The sequence below is a fragment of the Pantherophis guttatus genome, chromosome 14 (genome assembly GCF_059756535.1).
Source record: "Pantherophis guttatus breed Tessera chromosome 14, ASM5975653v1, whole genome shotgun sequence".
Classification (NCBI taxonomy): domain Eukaryota; kingdom Metazoa; phylum Chordata; class Lepidosauria; order Squamata; family Colubridae; genus Pantherophis; species Pantherophis guttatus.
In genome coordinates this window covers 9,816,525-9,836,601 of record NC_142076.1, presented here as the reverse complement: position 1 = coordinate 9,836,601, position 20,077 = coordinate 9,816,525, and the positions used below count along the sequence as shown (strand labels likewise).

General features: G+C 44.8%; 1 protein-coding gene across 1 annotated transcript in view; it reads right to left on the bottom strand.

The window, feature by feature from the left end:
* Positions 1-16,771, bottom strand: part of LOC117667261 (cytoplasmic phosphatidylinositol transfer protein 1-like) — a 79,179-nt gene extending 62,408 nt beyond the window's left edge. Inside the window, exons 1-2 of the mRNA XM_087878482.1 lie at positions 16,667-16,771; positions 221-368 (exon numbers count right to left, since the gene is read on the bottom strand). Of these exons, the coding sequence (XP_087734608.1) occupies positions 221-268 (48 nt within the window). The 5' untranslated portion in view covers positions 269-368; positions 16,667-16,771. The remainder of the gene's footprint in view (positions 1-220; positions 369-16,666) is intronic.
* Positions 16,772-20,077: the final 3,306 nt, after the last annotated feature.

Sequence of the window (20,077 nt, the reverse complement as noted above, 5' to 3'; positions counted from 1 at the left end):
CCTGGCCCATGTTCCTCCCCAACCTCCTCACTGTCTGAATCTGCTGCCCACAACACTCTGCTCCAAACCTTTGACCCCCCCCTCCACAAACTCGTCGAGCCCATAAGTATCCTGCAACAAGCTAGCAGGGAAGGTCCCAGTTGGGTGAAGACTCCAAGATAGTTTGGCTAAATAAAAAACCTTCCCTTTCTTCCCCACAATTTCAGGAGCTCAACTTTACCTCTTCAGTGGTGAGAGGCATACAAATCCGGTATTCCTTCACCAGCATTGCTGCTCGTAGGTTCGGGATGTCTTCTTCTCTTCGGATGGAAACAGGGACTCGTCACCAACACAGCGGCCCCCTGAAGTTCCTCAAGGAAAGCATCATGCTGTAGGGGAAACAGGAATTCCCCACCAGAGGTTGGGGGCAGAGAAAAAGACTTTTAGAACAACTCAAGGACAAAACTCTGGTGCACATCTGACAAGCTCAAAGCTACAACTGGCCAAGTCTCCAAGTAGCTTTCTTCTCCCTATTGCTCCAACAATGGCTGGGCTCACACACAATGTCATGATCAGTTGCCAGGGAAGCCCTTGTGAGGTCACCACCAGCCTCCTCACCTCTCAAGTCAAGGGAGGAGTAGCGGTTGGACCAAAGAGGCATAGAGAAGACCATCCCAACCTTTGCCCTTTCTCAGTTTTAACAGATAAAGAGATGAGTTGGAAGGATGGACCTTGTAGGTCATCTAGTCCAACTCTCTACCCAAGCAGGAGACCCTACACCATTTCTGACAGATTGCAGTCCAATTTCTTCTTGAAAGCTTCCAAGTGATGAAGTTCCCACAACTTCTGAAGGCAACTTCTGTTCCATGGGTTGATTGTTCTCACTGTCAGAAAATTCCTCCTTATTTCCAGGTTGAACCTCTCCTTGTTCAGTTTCCATCCATTATTCCTTGTCTGGCCTTCGGGTACCTTGGAAAATAGCTTCATCCCCTCCTCTCTATGCCAGCCCCTCAATTATTGGACAACTGCTATCATGTCTCCCCTGGTCCTTCTCTTCACTAGACTAGCCGTGCCCAGTTCCTGCAACCGTTCATTGTATGTTTTAGCCCCTCCAGTCCCCTAATCATCTTGGTTGCTCTCAGTAGTGGAATTCAAATTTTTTTACTACTGGTTCTGTGGGCGTGGCGTGGGGGCATGGTGTGGCTTGGGGGTGTGTGGCTTGGGGGCATGGCAGGGGAAGGATACTGCAAAATCTCCATTCCTACCCCACTCCAGGGGAAGGATACTGCAAAATCCCCATTCCCTCCTCGCTCCTGGGGGAAGGATATTGCAAAAATCTCCATTCCCACCCAACTCTGGGATCAGCCAGAGGTGGTATTTGCCGGTTCTCTGAACTACTCAAAATTCCATTACTGGTTCTCCAGAACCTGTCAGAAGCTGCTGAATTTCACCCCGGGTTGCTCGAAGAAGAAGAAGAAGAAGAGGAACCAAGGGTGAAATTGAGCAGGTTCTGACAGGTTCTGATTCCTTCTCCTTCTCCTTCTCCTTCTTCTCCTCCTTCTCCTTCTCTTTCTTCTTCTCCTCCTCCTTCTCCTTCTCCTCCTTCTCCTGCAGAAGAGTGGATTCTCTGCCAGGTATATTTCTTTTTTTGCACTGTTTTCTAAAGCTCCTTCTCTTCCTTTGCTCAATCCCCCATGTTCCTCCAGAGCTCAACATAAAAGTGTGAGGGAGTTCATGAGGACAGCAGAAATGGAATGTTGTGGAGGTCTGCTAGGCTCAGACTGCAGGCTTAGTGACAAATTCCAAGTTACAGGCTGAAACTTACTAGGTCTCTGGAAAGCTGCAGGAGAGAAGCTGGTGTTCCCAGATCACTTCCCAATGCCAGGATTCCAGCTATTTTCTCAATAAAGGGAAGCAAATCTCGGTTCTGTGCCTCGGTCTGGATTACAGACCACCCCTACCAACATGAGATGGAGAATCTTCTGGAACAGAGGACTCCACCTTCGAGGTAAGCTTGAATTCTGCTGCCTGTTTCTCAGAGTAAATTAAGACACCTCCATGTGTGATGATTCATTTAATGGAATTATATTTCCACGGTTCTTTTCTTTTTTTGAAAAAGGGAGATGGGAGGGGGGAAAACTGGCTGGTAACAAAGCACAGCGTCCATCTTCTATCTAATTTTTCAGCCTAGGCTATAAAACGGAGGAAGGTGGTAGAAACTCAGACCGTTGTTTTGGAGGGCCTGGAGAAATATCCAAGGGCCTTGAGTGGTTTATAAACATAATAAAGGCAGGGAAAGGGAGGCAGGCAGGCAGGCAGGCAGGAAGGAAGGAAGGAAGGAAGGAAGGAGGAAGGAAGATGATGGAAAGAAGATGAAAGTAAGACGAAGAAAGGGAGGGAGGGAGGGAGGAAGGAAGGAAGATGTAGGAAAGAAAGAATGAATGAATAAAGGAAAGAAGTAAGGAAGATGAAGAAAGGAAGATGAAGAGAGGGAGGGAGGGAGGAAGATGAAGGAAAGAAAGAATGAATGAATAAAGGAAGGAAGATGAAGAAAGGAAGATGAAGAAAGGAAGGGAGGGAGGGAGGGAGGGAGGGACGAAGGAAGATGAAGGAAAGAAAGTATGAATGAATAAAGGAAGGAAGGAAGATGAAGGAAAGAAGGAAGGAAGATGAAGGAAGGAAGATGAAGAAATGGAGGGAGGGAGGGAGAGAGAGAGGAAGGAAGGAAGGAAGATGAAGGAAAGAAGGAAGGAAGATGAAGAAATGGAGGAAGGGAGGGAGGAAAGAAGATGAAGGAAAGAAAGAAGGAAGGAAGGAAGGAAGGAAGATGAAGGAAAGGAGGAAGATGAAGGGAGGAAGGAAGGAAGATGAAGGAAAGAAAGAATCAGGGAAGAAAGAAAAAGAGAAGAAAGAATCAGGGAAGAAAGAAAAAGAGAAGAAAGAAGCAAGCAAGCAAGCATACAAGGACATAAGGAACTGATGTTCCAAGTAAGCTGTCATTTTGTCCCAAAGAGCTACAGCAAAGCAGGAGGAGAAGCAGAGGTGGGTTTCAGCAGGTTCTGACCAGTTCTGGAGAACCGGTAGTGGAAATTTTGAGTAGTTTGGAGAACCGGCAAATACCACCTCTGGCTGGCCCCGCCCCCATCTATTCTCTGCCTCCCGAGTCCCAGCTGATCGGGAGGAAATGGGGATTTTGCAGTAACCTTCCCCTGGAATGGGATGGGAATGGGGATTTTGAAGTATCCTTCCCCTGCCACGCCCACCACCACGCCCACCAAGCCATGCCATGCCATGCCCGCTAAGCCACACCCACAGAACCGGTAGTAAAAAATTTTGAATCCCACCACTGAGGAGAAGGGTTCAAATTGTTCTTTGGTCTGAGCCACAGAATGCCATTCCACAGTTCCCTCCCACAGATGCATTAAACCAGTGTTTCTCAAACTGCCACATTTTAACAATTCAAATCCTAGCTTGCTGGCTTGGGAAATCCCTCAAGTCAATGTCCATTCACCTTAAAGCAGAGGTCAGCAACCTCTGGCTCTGGAGCCACATGTGGCTCTTTCACCCCTCCGCTGCAGCTCCCTGTCACTCAAAATATGTGTCACAACCACCAATGTGTGACACCTGCCGGCATGCGATTTATTGAGTTTTTCAACCCCCGATAGGCCAACCATGGATAAATCCAAGAAAAGTTTTAGAAGAAAACAGAACATTTAATTCAACTACATATGCTAGTTTTGTGGCCGCTCAAGAAATAGTCAGGCACGGGAAGAGTTTTGTGGCTCCCGGTGTTTTCTTTTCTGTGGGAAACGGGTCCAAATGGGTCTTGGAGTGTTTAAGGTTGGAGACCCCTGCCTTAAAGCATCTACATTTGAGAAGCACCGCACCTCTTGAATGCAGATCTACTTTCAGGTTATCCCTATTCGCAACTGAGGTTTGTTCACACCTGAACAGGTAACATACTGTACCTCAAACACAGCTTCCATGTGTCAAAGCATTGCTCCTTCATCCCTTCTCTTTCCTTCTGCTCTCTTCTCCCTCCAAGGAGCAAAGGGCAGGCTCAACCATTCCCTGGCTGCTCACCTGTCCTGGTTTTCTGATCGGCGAGATAAATTAGGCTGAGCACACCTCGCCCAAAGTGACCCTGCTGGATTTTGTAGCCAAGCGACCATCTCGCTTGGATTGCCTGGTGTCAGATCAGCATCAGGGCAGCAGAGTGCATCGCCTCTCGACCAGCTATTATCAAGAGCTGCGGTGGTGCAGGTGGTTGGAGTGAAGTACGGCAGGCTACTTCTGCTGACTGACTGCAGTTTGGCAGTTCAAATCCTACCAGGCTCAAGGTTGACTCATCCTTCCATCCTTCCGAGATGGGTCAAATGAGGACCCAAATTGTTGGGGGCAAGAGGCTGACTCTGTAAACCGCTTAGAGAGGGCTGTAAAGCACTGTGAAGGGGTATATAAGTCTAAGTGCTAGTACTATTTTCCTTCCTTCCTTCCTTCCTTCCTTCCTTCCTTCCTTCCTTCCTTCCTTCCTTCCTTTCTTTCTTTCTTTCTTTCTTCCTTCCTTCCTTCCTCCCTCCCTCCCTCCCTCCCTCCCTTCCATGGTGTGCAGTGGTTACAATGCAGTATTGCAGGCTAACTCTGCCAACTGCCAAGAGTTCGATCCTGACCAGCTCAAGATTGACTCAGCCTTCCAGCCTTCCGAGGTGGGTAAAATGAGGACCCAGATCGTTGGGGGGAAATAGGCTGACTTTAGACCGCTTAGAGAGGTCTGTAAAGCACTATGAAGCGGTATATAAGTCTAAGTGCTATTTCTATTGCTATCAATGAGACTGAGAGCTTTCTTGCTATGACCAGAACTTTTGGTGAATTATGCTGTTCACCTACCATCCATCAAGGCCTCTGATTTAGTTCAACCTCTTTTGGGATATTCTTTTGGGAACCTTGTGAAAGAAACTTTATTGACATATTTGCACATACACTGAAAGCTTCTGCAGCAGGAAACAAATTCCTTGTGTATTTAATCACTCTTGGCCAATAAAGGTTTGTATTTATATTGTATTTGTGTTCTGTTCTACTCTAATTCTACTCTACTCTAATTCTATTCTAATTCTATTCTTATTCTTCTTGTGACCTAGGCTTCCTGAGTCATTAAAACACACGAGTAGTCCCAAAAACCTCTTTTATTGCAACAGCTGTGAATTACGTTCATTCACAGCTGAGTCCCAATTAGTTGCATAACAAGTCCTTTGGAAGAAGTCCTTCGAGATAATCACCAACCTTTATCTCCCTTGACACTCTGCCTAAGACCTACTTGGCAAAGCCACACGGAGTCCAGAATCAAACAGAGATGGGAACAGAATTAACAATGTTGCTTTCCTGCAAAGAGCCCATGTGCCTTTGGTCCTCTTTTAAGCCTTATGGGAGGGGCCAATCATCTCCAAACCTTACTCCCAAGTTGTCCCTGTTCTTGCCTTCTGGCAGCTCTGCGCATGCACGCACTAGGAACAGGCTCCTCCTGTTCCTCTGCCTCCTGATATCTGACTCTGGAGGCTCTGGAGTCCGTGCATAACTCCCAGATGGCCCTGGCCTCATGTCTGTCTCTGACGCAGAGCCCTCTTCTGAGCCTTCCCCATTCTCCAGGACTGGCCCATGTTCCTCCCCAGCCTCCTCACTGTCTGACTCCGCTGCCAGCTCCTCAGGCTGCTGGCGGACCACAACAATTCTACTCTACTCTATACCAGTTAATTAAACATGCACCAGTTTTGCAAATATAAGCTATAAACGTGAGCCTCTCCATGGGCATTCCTTTGGCAGAACTTTCTGTGCCCAGAGAGCAGTTTGTTGAAATTAAGTTGTAATTCTCACATTACGCAGAGCCCGGTTTCCATTCATCCTCTCAAGCTTTCTGCTAATCACCCTGCAAGGTAGGCCAATTGCAAGAGCGAATTTGCCCCAATTAAGCTTAACTGAGCTGCAAAAGAGCCTCCAAACATTTTGTGCAGCTCATTGCAACAATCATATTCCACCAAATATTATCTTCATTTAGCACAATGTTTCCCAACCTTGACAACTTTCTGGGAGTTCAACTTCCAGAATCCATCCATCTACCCACCCTTCCTTCCTTCCTTCCTTTCCTTCCTTCCTTCCTTCCTTCCTTCCTTCCTTCCTTCCTTCCCTTTTCCTTCCCATCTTCCTTCCCTCCCTCCCTCCTCCCTCCTCTCCTTCCCTGCTTCCCATTCCCATTCCCTTCCCTTCTTTTTTCTTTCTTTTTCTTTCTTCCCTTCCTTTCTTTCTTTCTTTTCTTTCTCTTTCTCTTTCCTTCTTTCTTTCTTCTTTCTTTCTTTCTCTTTCTTTCTTTCTCTCTCTCCCTTCCTTCCTTCCTTCCTTCCATTCTTTCCTACTTCCTTTCAAATCAATTAATATATCTCTTTTCATGTACATCTACCCTGTTTTATTTTATGCACTCATTCTAAATGCTCTATCTCCGCGTTTCTCAACCTTGGCAACTTTAAGACTTGTTGACTCCAACTCTCAGAATTCTGGGAACTGATGTCCACACACCCTTAAAAGTGTCGCCCAGTGTTTGAGAAACACCACAGTGTAAAGAAACTCTTATTGAGCAATGCTTCGTGGAAAACTCACCTCTCAGAAGCAACACCAACTTCTGCTCTGAGACCTCCTTCCTTTTCTGCAGGAATAAGTCCGCCCCGTGGGATTAGCTTGCATGCTTTTTACATTCTCCACAGCAGTGTAACTTCTTTGAAAAGCCACTGCAGTGTACACTGCTTACGTAGTGTGTAAATAACACAGCCCAGCCAGTTCACCCTGGGGCAAATAGGAGTTTTCCCACCCACTTCATTTTCCAAGCACACAGACAGGTAGCAAACCACGTGCAAATTCGGTCTCAACCATTTCTTTATAATACAGGCTGCTAAGCCACACAAGTCAATAGCCTTCCAGCGATGATAAGAAGGCACTCCTTAATGTTTAACAATTAGCTGCCTGAGTTAAAATTACAGCCAAGAGGAATTTGGCTGAATATCACAGCTGGAAGAAGATCTTGTTCTGGAAAAACTTTCAAGGATCTGAAGCAGATTAACAAGAGTTGCCACCAGCAAGATGCAAAGCCCAACAGGAGCTCGTCGGGTTGTTTTTAAAAAAAAGAGAGAGAGAGAGAGATGTCAACCTCCTTTATCAAATCAACTAAAATGGAATATAATTTGTTTGGGTTGCCCCCTAAGCGTGGCGTGTGAAGTAATCATGCAGCCGTGTTTACCGAATAAATCATCAATCAGAGCTTGCAGGGAAAGACAACAAGCTGGAAAATTATTCTTTGCAATTGACACAGGGTGGGAGATGGGGGTGGTGGTGGTGTTGGAAGCCACAGTGCAGGTCGTCCTCGATTTACGACCGCAACGGAGCCCAAAATTTCTGTTGCTAAGTGAGACAGTGGTTGAGTGAGCTTTTTGTCCCATTGGATGACCTTCCTTGCCGCTGTTATTAAGTGCATCACTGCAGTTAAGTTAGTAAGACAGTTGGCTTCCCTGTTGACTTTGCTTGTCAGAAAGTTGCAAAAGAGGAACCGCAGGACACGGCAACAGTCATAAGTACATGCCAGTTGCAAAGCGTTTGAATTTTTTTTAAAAAATATCTTTATTAAATATTTACAGTAAAATTAACACACAATAATGATTGGAAAGCAATATAAGGAGTGAAATATAGAAACACATAAACACAAGACTAAAACGAAACAACAAACATGACTATCCGAGAGTTAGCGCTCACTCTCCAATTAATATTAACTAATATCATCCTAGCCAAACATTTCAATGCAATCAAGTTCTTTTAACTATCTACAAAACAATTGGCCTGTTTTTATCAAAATTATAAAGAATTATATAGCCTAGTAAATATCTAGTTAATCTAATTAGATGATCTTATCACCCTTCTCCTAGGTTTAACCTTCTTTTGAGCCAGACAAAGCATCTGTCCCAACTTCTATTATATACTGAATCTTTCTTGTCTCTTAAGATATACGTTAGCCTGTCCATCTCAGCACATCGGAGAATCTTGTTTATTATCAGATGGTCAGGGGGCGTATCTGCATCTTTCCATAGTTGAGCAAATGCCATTCTTGCCGCTGTTGAGACATGGACAAATATATACCAATCCTTCTTGTCAATGTAGTCCAGTCTTATTCCGAGTAAGTAGAGGTCTGGGTGAAGGGGAAAGCTCAGACCTGTTATTTCCAGCAGCCACTGCTGTATTTTCCCCCAATAGCGTCTAGCTGATGGACAAATCCACTACTGCGTTTGAATTTTGATCATGTGATCATAGGGATGCTGCAATGGTCATGAGCGTGAAAAGTGGTCGTAAGTCATTTTTTTCAGTGCCACTGTAACGTTCATTAAACGAATGGGAGCAAATTGAGGATTACCAGCAGATGGAGCAAAAATGCCATGTGGGAAGGGTCAGATGGAAAACATGGAATAATAATAGGCTTGAAAGGGACCTTAGAGGTCTTCTAGTCCTACCCCCTGCCCAGGGCAGCAGATCCTATCTATTCCAGACAAATGGCTGTCCAATCTCCTCTTAAAATTTCCAGTGACGGAAGTCTGTAGAGATTCTCAGTCATCCATGTCATGGTCATAGACTGAGAATCTCTACAGACTTTGAGCTATACAATTTGGGGATGAACATCCTTGGAATGGTGTGGGAGTAGGAATGGATTTCCGGAGAGAAAAAAACTGCAGGAACCAGGAAAATCACTCAGGTGACCCTGAGGACACAGAGAAACCTCCAAGTGACCTCAACGACCCTCTAAAAGGATGCAAATGACCAGCTGTCTGCAAGGAATATCAATCCTTCCATTCCCCACCATCCTGTCAGAGCTGAAGAAGCTTCTTGAATGAGAAGAGAAACGTCTTCAAAAGAAGAAACAAGAAAGTCCAGTTGCCTCCTGAAAAAAGCACCTTTGGGACAACCAGGACCTGGAAGACTTGAGAATCTCCATAGACATTTTAGCTACTAGAAGGTTGCTCCACTACCACCAGCTTTGGAGCATGAACAGAAAGCCCTCTGCGCATGCTCCAACACGGCTCTTTGAGACTGCTTCCTAAAGTGCTCTGAACGTGTGCCCAAAATTCAAAGATGCAGCACTATAATTAGAAAAAAAAAAATAGTCAGATGGTTCCTTTCCTTGGTTCTTTTAAGAAAGGGAGGAAAATGAAATATTATTTTCTGGAAAAGTCATGAGGGGGGGACAGTATTTGCTTTTCAGTTTCTTGAATCGAGGAGGGTCTTGGAACACGGGGAGCAAACTCCAAGTCTGTGGGAGTTGTGGGCTGGGCAACCTTAAAAGCTTAGTCAGATAATAATATCTTCCATTAGTGACTCTCTTGTGTTTTTCCACTGCTTGTTCAGATCTGTTTCCAGCTCGTAAAAATCCACAAAAAAAGCAAAACAACAGGTGATAGGTAACACACACACACACACACACAACGTATCTCTGTCTGTATATCTATATCTATCTATCTATTATCTACCTATCTATCTTCCATCTCTATTTATCTATTGTCTATCATCTATCATCTATCAATCTATCTATCTGTCTATCTATCTATCTATCTATCTATCTATCTATCTATCTATCTATCAATCTATCTATCCATCCATCCATCCATCCATCTATCTATCCATCCATCCATCCACCCACACATCTATCATCTATCTATCTATCTATCTATCTATCTATCTATCTATCTATCATATCTATCTATCCATCCATCCATCCACCCACCCATCTATCATCTATCACCTATCATCTATCTATCTACCTACCTACCCACCCACCCAACTATCTATCTATCTATCTATCTATCTATCTATCTATCTATCTATCCATCCACCCACCCATCTATCATCTATCAATCTATCAATCTATCAATCTATCAATCTATCCGTCCATCCATCCACCCACTCACCCACCCATCTATCATCTATCACCTATCACCAATCTATCTATCTATCTACCTACCTACCTACCCACCCATCTATCTATCTATCATCTATCTATCTATCTATCTATCTATCTATCTATCCATCCATCCATCCATCCACCCACCCATCATCTATCATCTATCATCTATCTATCTATCCATCCACCCACCCACCCACCCACCCATCTATCATCTATCATCTATCATCTATCATCTATCATCTATCATCTATCATCTATCATCTATCATCTATCATCTATCATCTATCATCTATCATCTATCATCTATCATCTATCATCTATCATCTATCAATCTATCAATCTATCCATCCATTCATCCATCCACCCACTCATCCACCCATCTATCATCTATCACCTATCACCAATCTATCTATCTACCTACCTACCCACCCAACTTATCTATCTATCTATCTATCTATCTATCTATCTATCTATCTATCTATCTATCCATCCATCCACCCACCCACCCACCCACCCACCCACCCATCTATCATCTATCAATCTATCAATCTTCTATATCTATCTATCTACCTACCTACCTACCAAACCCATCTATCTATCTATCTATCTATCTATCTATCTATCTATCTATCTATCTATCTATCTATCTACCTCTATCATCTATCTAATTTCCTAAAGCTTGTAAAATATTGAAAGTGAATGTGAAAGTATCTATGTTAGGAATATATATATATATATAAATATATATATATACATATATGTATATATACATACATATATTCTTGAAGTCTCTATTTTTTAAACTTCCTATTAATACTTTCACATTCCTTTCAATAATATTTTACACCCTTTACAAGAATTACTCAAGCATTATACACGAAGGAAAAGAACACATTTTCAAACCCACGTGCAAACACAAAACTACGTTAAAACTTTCTTTGAATTACATATATCGATTGATAAAAATCTATCCTAACTCCAATTCAATCATTCAATTTACCAGTAAATCATTCCCACCAGTTTATCCTCGTGGAATGAAGTCTTCCCCTCCCCCTCTGGAATGTCTATCAAGTAGCTTCAAATTTTCATGCTGACCTCCAGGGAAAATTGGGTTATTCATTCTCCTGGGAAGAAGGGGTGGGAATTTGAAAGTGACCTGGACAACTTCAATTCAAGGCCCACATAAGCAAGGATGCTGCCTGGATTGTATGGGGTTCTAAAGCTGGCCTGTGCTGGTTAGCGATACGAGGTAGAAATTCGATGAAGAAAGATTATCGCTAGGTATGAATTAAATATAAAGATGGTTCATAATTACAAATATGCCAATATAATTAATAGAATTATAAATAAGGTAACATAAAGAGAAATTTAGCCAGAACTATACTGTTAACATTATTACTATTGTTACCAGTATATGTGTTAATATTTCTTTTTGTTCTCTTTGTTTTTCTTTTGTAAATGATATACCCTGACAATACACTGTATTCAGAATGTTTATGAATAATTTAAAAAAAATAACAAAAAAGAAAGAATATTCTACCTGTCCTGAATGGCAAATAATACTAATACTAATACTACTACTACTACTACTACTAATAATAATAATATGACTTTCCTGTATCCAAAAAGTCATGGGAACATAAAGTGGAAAAAGTTATAGAAAATGAGAAGATGAAAATCTTGTGGGACTTTCGAATACAGACGGATCGTCACTTGGAACACAACACGCCAGATATCACAGTTGTCGAAAACTGAAATGTACAATTTATTGACATCACGGTACCAGGAGATGCCAGAGTCAAAGAAAAAGAACTGGAAAAAATCATGAAATATCGCGACCTGGCCATCAAAACTACACGGCTATGGATGAAACATGTAACAGTGAAACCCATTGTCATCGGGGCACTTGGCACCATGTCCAAGAATTTTATAAAATACATCAAGAAATTGCAGCTTCCTGCAATAACAGCAGCGGAACTGCAAAAAACTGCGCTACTTGGAACATCATACATCTTAAGAAGGTACTTGATTGATACCTAAGATGCTGGCAGCAACCCGTATCAACCATTAGCACCAGTCAATGGTATTTGTGCTGCATTTTTGAATGTTCAGTTGACTGAGTTTCATATTTAATGAATAAAGATAAGAATAAGAAGATAAATCAATCAATCAATCAATCAATCAATCAATCTGGCCTATGCATCACACTGAGCTGAACTGTCTAAGGAAGGATTGTGGAACCCATCCCTAATACAGCAGGCATATATACTTTACCAGGGCAATGACAATATCTAGATTCAGACAAGAAGTTACGCCAGCACCAAACTATCAAAGCCACAAACAACCAGAGCACGATTTTTGCCCAATCAGATTTGTCATGTGCTGAAAGGGAGATAGGGACCTGGGCAGAAATTTTTGAACCTAGGCAGTGGAAGAGGACAGAGGTGGGAGAAATATTTAGATTGAACAGCCAAGAAGCAGAGGCAGACAGAGATAAAGATCCAAGAGAGGAATATGGGAGGCAAGCCAAAAAAAGCATAGCAACTAAGTATTGAAGCGAGCAAGAGATGTTGGATAGATGATTTCTCTTTTTTATTGTCCTGATTTGCTTTTCCCCTTTTCTCTCTCTTTTCTTTCTTTCTTTCTTTCTTTTTCTTTTTTTGGTAGGTGACATGACTAGAAGTTAGGTAGGATAGAAAGATTTTTTTTTAAATAAAGGGTGACATGATTAAAAGTTAGAATAAGAGATAGAAATAAGAGAAGGGGGAATATTAGTGTGAACACTTTTATATAATAAAATAAAAGCAATAAGAGGAAACATGGAATAACTGAATAATGACAGATTGCAACATCATATAAATGTGTATCACTATTAAAAATATATAAGTTGATTGAATGTAATAATTACGATTCATTCTACTAGTTTTATTTGTATTAGAATGTATGACTCCCAGGTGCCACACTGTTCACGCATTGATATGTTTGTAAATAAATAAATAAAAAACTTGTTAAAAAAAAAGACTTGTCATGTGCAAAACTCGCTTGCTTTTCTAGATAAATGACTGGCAGGACATTTTTATGTCTCCCGGGAGGCTAAACCTATTATGAGTTACCAGCTGTATTTGCATAACACTGACCTGTAGTTAACAGGAGCCAGGATTTTCTCAATCCTTTCCATTGTCTCCCTTTGCACAACAGGGTGGGAAAGCTTTATGTAATGTGTGAGCATAACCCACAGAGTCAAAAGTAACCCCGGGGAGTGGGGTGAGGGGGGGGCGGCTTTGCAGAATGCCAGATAAGTCTCAAAGAGCAAGATCAGCTAGGAGAAGAGGGGGAGAGGGGGAGGAGGAGAGGAGAGAGACAAAAGGCAGATCTATTCAACTTCTCCAGTTTAAACCTTCTGCAAGGTTTAAAGTCGCAAAGGACCAGTTCAGTTCTTCTATTCTGCGCGGAATCCATTCCCCTGGCAGTGAGGGGTCAGAATAGTCAAACTAACGCCCCCGCCCAACTCAAACTGGGTTCACCGAGTAGTACAGCACCAGGCATTTCGTGCAGTTGCTTGTTCAGAAAAATCTGGCTAAACCGTGCGACTGAGAAACAGAAGCACTCGGTGCATGCTCAGAGGCACCACCCCTTCCCACAACCCAAAGGGGGAAATCCTAGTCCTTTGGCAAATCACAAGGGTCAGCCCAGTGGTGAAATCCAATTTTTTTTACTACCAGTTCTGTGGGTGTGGCTTGGTGGGCGTGGCAAGGGAAGGATATTGCAAAATCCCCATTCCCTCCCCACTCCTGGAGGAAGGATATTGTAAAACCTCCATTCCCTCCCCATTCCTGGGGGAAGGATATTGCAAAATCACCATTCCCTCCCCACTCTGGGGCCAGCCAGAGGTGGCATTTGCCAGTTCTCCAAACTACTCAAAATTTCCGCTACCGGTTCTCCAGAACCTGTCAGAACCTGCTGGATTTCACCCCTGGATCAGCCCCATTTCAAACCAAATCAGTTTCAATCCCACAGAGATGGGTGCCTGCTCCTTTAAAAAAAAACAAAACCTCTAATAGACTCATTCCCACATGCTAAAATCTCAGTGCAACCATCAAGGCAGAGTAACTTTTACTGGAGCGACAATACTGCCAACAACGGCAGGCAGGGGATGATTTGAGCTCAGCAGGCTCAGCTGATTCAAAAGCCAACGGTGCGCACCTGTCTAGATGAGTCCCAACGCAATCCCTCTAAATCCCAGCCATGCTGAATAGCAATAGCACTTAGACTTATATTCCGCTTCACAGTGCTTTCCCGCCCTCTCTAAGCAGTTTACAGAGTCAGCCTCTTGCCCCCAAGAATCTGGGTCCTCATTTGATCCACCTCGGAAGGACGGAAGGCTGATTCAACCCGGTCAGTATTGAACTGCTGGCAATCGGCAGAGTTAGCCTTCAATACTGCATTCTAATCACTGGGAAGGAAGGAAGGAAGGAAGGAAGGAAGGAAGGAAGGAAGGAAGGAAGGAGGGAGGGAGGGAGGGAGGGAGGGAGGGAGGGAAGGAAGGAAGGAAGGCCAATAGCAATAGCACTTAGACAAACCGCTTACCCCTCTCTAAGCGGTTTACAGAGTCAGCCTCTTGCCCCCAACAATCTGGGTCCTCATTTTACCCACCTCGGAAGGATGGAAGGCTGAGTCAACCTTGAGCCTGGTGAGATTCGAACTGCCAAATTGCAGGCAGCCGGCAGTCAGCATAAGTAGCTTGCAGTCCTGCACTCTAACCACTGTGCCACCATGCACAGAATAGGGAACCGTAGGACCCCCCCCCCCCGCATATCAAGACTTCTGGAACACCTCAAGGCATCAATCCTGACTAGGTGGCTCAGGATCCTGACTAAGATGGCTCAGTGGCTAACACACTGAGCTTGTCGATCAGAAAGTTCGGCAGTTCGGGCGGTTCGAATCCCTATTACAGGTCTCCTGCGTGAGCAGGGGGTTGGACTAGATGACCTCCAAGGTCCCTGCCAACTCTGTTACTGTTACAGTTGGCTTAGGGGTGAAGGCGTGTATTCAGTGGATTTTCCCCCTTGTAGCACACCCAGGACAGGAAACTTGAAAGGAATTTGGAGAGGTGAGGGATGAGGGGAGTAAGAGCCCTTGGTGGCCTCGCCCACGCAGGACAAAGCAGCTTCCAAATCTCCGGAAGACTCAAAGAGGAGAGAATGTTGCCCACTTCGCTCCCTTTCACGTGTGAACGGGAACCTCAGCTCCTATATCTGCGTGGACCGCCGCGATCTCGGGTTGTTGCTTCGCCTTTCCTTGCCTAACCAGTCCGGTGCTTACCTGGCAGCGAAGAAAGGCGCCAGGTGGCCTCCAAAGGTGAGCCCGCCGCCGAAGCAGAGTCTTCGGGGCGGCCCGTGATGGGGAGAAGGCAGAGCGAAGAAGCTAGCGCGAGCTCCGAGCCTGGCGTGGGTGGGGGGGGGGGGGCGCTGCCGGAGAACCGCGGGCGGGGAGGCGCTTGAAAGGAGGAGCCGGCAGGGAGAGACACCGGGGCAGTTCCTCCTCCTCCTCTTCTTCCTCCTCTTCCTCCTCTTCTTCTTCCTCCTCCTTCTTTTCTTCTTCCTTCTCTTCCCCTTCCTTCTCCTCCTCTTCTTCTTCTTCCTCCTCCTCCTCCTCCTCCTCTTCTTCCTTCTCTTCCCCTTCCTCCTCCTCCTCTTCTTGTTCCACCTCCTGCTGTTCTACTTCCTTCTCTTCCCCTTCCTCCTCCTCCTCCTCTTCTTCTTCCTCTTCCTTCTCCTCCTACTTTTCTTCTTCCTCCTTTTCCTCCTCCTCCTCCTCTTCCTTCTCTTCCCCTTCCTCCTCCTCCTCCTCTTCTTCCTCCTTCTACTTTTCTTCTTTCTCCTCTTTCCTCCTCCTCTTCTTCTTCCTTCTCTTCCCCTTCCTCCTCCTCTCCTTCTTCCTTCTCTTCCCCTTCCTCCTCTTTCTTCTTCTCTTCTTCCTCCTCCTCTTCTTCCTCCTCCTCCTTGTGGTTTTTCTTCTTCTCCGATTCCTAACCCTTTCTGCCCTGGCAGAAGCGGTGCGCGCCTTCCGGGCTGAGCCCCCCACCCACTCCCCACCAGGGAAAAAAAACGCTCCAAGTTTCCCCAAAGGAGCCCTTTCCCCTCTCCGGGGTCCCCCTCACTTAGTCAATCCTTCCTGAGCTGATAAGGAGCAACTGCACGCTCCCCCCCCCGCCATTCCCCTTTCCCACCTCTTGTTGCAAGAAATGGGGTGGATTCTCACGACGCACGCGAAACACCGGACTGACAACGGGCTAAGAGCTGCGGTCGACGCGCCCCAGTGGCCGGAGCCTCCTGAATCCCCGCAAACCTTGACCCGGGAGTTTAATAAGGCGCTGAAACTCCGCCAGCTAGGATACTCGAGGAAACCACAGTTAACCCTAGAGAAGCGTGTCGTGGGAATGCAACACCTCTCTTCCACGAACTGCCCGGTAGATCTCTTCCTCCCCTCCCCTGCCCATCTAAATCTTTGCCCCTTCCTTCAGAGGCAGTTTTTCTTGGTGCATGCCCCCCCCCGGTCCCCTCTTTCCTGCACGGGATGATGGGCAATGTAGTCCAGCACACCAGGAGGGCACCAGGTGGAAAACCGCCTCCACCGCCCCTCCCCCCAGCCGCTCTCCTGGATTTCCTAGGCACAGCCGACGCCCTCCTTCCCGGCTCTCCTCACCTTCCAATCGGCTTCTCTTAAGAACCTCTCCGGCGGCCGGTCCCTCCGGGCCACCGCCGCCGCGCAAGCGAAGGCGAAGCTTTGCCGGGTGAGGCTGAAACGGGGGTGGGGGGGAGGGCTTCTTCCCCCCCTCCCCGCGTCCCGTTCCCCCCCCCCTTTCCCGCTCTCAGAGGCTGGCATTGCCGGCGACCCCTAGGGGAGAAACTCCGCCGGCGCATCTCTCCCGCCTGGCCCCCTTCCTGGAAGGATGGGCGCCTGGGAAGCATGGAGCGCCCCTTCCCAAAAAGAAATGAAAATGAAAAGAAGGTCTAGGGGAGACATGATAGCAGTCTTCCGATATCTCAGAGGTTGCCCCAAAGAAGAGGGAGTCAAGCTATTCTCCAAAGCACCTGAGGGCAGGACAAGAAGCAATGGGTGGAAACTCATCAAGGAGAAAAGCAACCTGGAATTAAGGAGAAATTTCCTGACAGTGACAACAATTGATCAGTGGAACAACTTGTCTCCAGAAGTTCTGAGTGCTCCAACACTGGAAGTTTTTAAGAAGAGGTTGGATAACCATTTGTCTGAATTGAGTAGAGTAGAGTAGAGTACAATAGAATAGAGTAGAGTAGAGTAGAGTAGAGTAGAGTAGAGTAGAGTACAGTACAGTACAGTACAGTACAGTAGAATAGAATAGAATAGAATAGAATAGAATAGAATAGAATAGAATAGAATAGAATAGAATAGAATTTTTTATTGGCCAAGTGTGATTGGACACACAAGGAATTTGTCTTGGTGCATACTCTCTCCGTATACATAAAAGAAAAGATACATTCGTCAAGAATCATAAGGTACAACATTTAATGATAGTCATAGGGAAACAGTCAATATAAATCGTAAGCATACCAGCAACAAGGTTACAGTCATACAGTCGTAAGTGGGAGGAGATGGGTGATAGGAACGATGAGAAGATTAATAGCAATGCAGACTTAGTAACTAGTTTGACAGTGGTGTAGGGTTTCCTGCCTAAGCAGGGGGTTGGTCCCTTCCAACTCTGTTATTCTATTCTATTCTATTCTATTCTATTCTATTCTATTCTATTCTATTCTATTCTATTCTATTCTATTCTATTCTATTCTATTCTATTCTATTCTATTCTATTCTATTCTATTCCATTCCATTCCATTCCATTCCATTCTAAATACGAGGGCCATCGCAGCCAATATGTGTCTAGGATCAGGCCCTTCTGGCTGAGGGTCCTGCCCAGACCAAGTTTGCTTCTAGTGCTGCTCTTTCCTTGGTTTGACCTGGGTTGCTCTGCCAAATGGTTTGGGAGATGTGCTTCAGGGTGAAGAGAATAGAGAAGAGCCTGGGCCAGATACAGCTTCTCTAAAAACACAACCATTGGAATGGGCAATCATGGACTCATGATTAGGATTAGGGGTGACATGATAGCTGCCTTCCAGTTACTTGAGGGGCTCCCATAGAGAAGAGGGGTGAATCTATTCTCCAAAGCCCCTGAAGGCAGGACAAGAAGCAACGGAGGGAAACTACTCAAGGAGAGAAACAACCTGGAACTAAGGAGAAATTTCCTGACAGTGAGAACAATCTGGCCTCCAGAAGTTTAAATGCTTCATCACTGGAAGTTTTTAAGAAGAGATGGACAGCCACTGAGAGGCATATGCTTGGGCACGGGGTTAGACTAGAAGACCTCCAAGGTCCCATCCAGCTCTATTCTGATCGAAACCTATCCTCCAAGCCACCTGAAGGCAGAACAAAAAGCCATGGATGGAAACTAATCAAGGAGAGAAGCAACCTAGAACCAAGGAGGAATTTTCTGACAGTGAGAACAATTGATTTGTGGAACGACTTGCCTCCAGAAATTGTGAATTCTCCAACGCTGGAAGCTTTTTAAAATGAGATTAGACAACCATTTGCCTGAAATGGTATAGCGTTTCCTGCCTGAGCAGCAAGTTGGACTGGAAGAACTCCAACGTCCCTTCCAACCAGGAGTGAAATGCTTTCAGTTCAGTCCGGTTCACCTGAACCGGTAGTAAAAAATATTTTTAAAATTTTTAAAAATATTTTTAAAATATTTTTCACAGCGATCATCGGAGTCTTTTTTTAAAACTTTTTTAAAGCATTTTTTTTACTATCTATTCTCCTGAGCCGGTAGTAAAAAAATGCTTTTAAAAGGTAAAAAAAGGCTCCGATGATCACAGCTGTGGCGTGTGATAGTCTTTTTTTTTTACAAGGGTGGGGGTTCATTTTTGCTAGGCAAAAAATGGGGGTGGGGAGTGGGGTCCTTGTTTGAAAGAGAGAGAGAGAGAGAGAATGAGAGAAAGAAAAAGGAAGGAAGGAAGAGAGAGAGAGAAAGAAAGAAAGAGAGAAAGAGAGAGAAAAAGAGAGAGAGAATGAGAGAGAAAGAAAAAGGAAGGAAGAGAGAAAGAAAGAAAGAGAGAAAGAGAGAGAGAGAGAAAAAAGAGAGAGAGAAAGAGAAAGAAAGAAAGAAAGAAAGAAAGAAAGAAAGAAAGAAAGAAAGAAAAGAGGGAGGGAGGGAGGGAGGGAAGGAAAAAGGAGAGGAAGGAAGGACTGGCACTAGACACAGCTTCAAAGGATAATCCAGGGCTGGAAGGGACCTGGAAGTCAACTAGTCCAACTCTGCTCCAACAGGACATTCTTAGTGAGTTTCTGTCTTTTGACCCCCAGTCACATGGTTACATAGCCACGCCCACCCAGTCACATGACCCACCCACCAAGCCACGCCCACAGAACCAGTAGGAAAGAAATTTAGATTTCACCACTGCTTCCAACTCCGTTATTCTATGGTGAATGAAACATTCCAGACTAACCATTTAACCCCTGGTGCGTCTAACCATCATTTTTTAAACTAAATCACAGTCGGTTGGATTGGCACAATCCGCTAAAATGGGATTATCTGCTCCAGGCTGCAAATGTCAGATTTTTGTCAGCCAGTGTTGTGACCCAGGCCCACGTAGTTAATATTAAATGCAAAACAGTTCCAAAAAACAAACAGATTTTAATAAAACAGCTGAGAATTAACTCGTTCTCAGTGTATTCCAAATTAAATGAAAGAAAAGTCCTCAAAACACCATTCTTCAATTTATCTCTGACTTTGGGATAATTGGGCAAACTGCCAAAGGCTTTTCTTGGCAACAGTTCAGGAACAGAAGACACTGACAAGAAAGAAATGCATCCAAACACGAAGCAAATCTCTCAACGGTTGTTTTCCAGCAGAAGCCAAGAGCTGTTGCTGGTCTTTTAAGCCTTCTGGGAGGGGCCAATCATCTCTTGGCCTTACTCCCAAGTCGTCCTCTCTGCTTTATCTGCTCCTGCCTTCTGGCAGCTCTTCTCATGCGTGCACTAGGAACAGGCTCCTCCTATTCCTCTGCCTCTCAGCCTCTGGAGGCT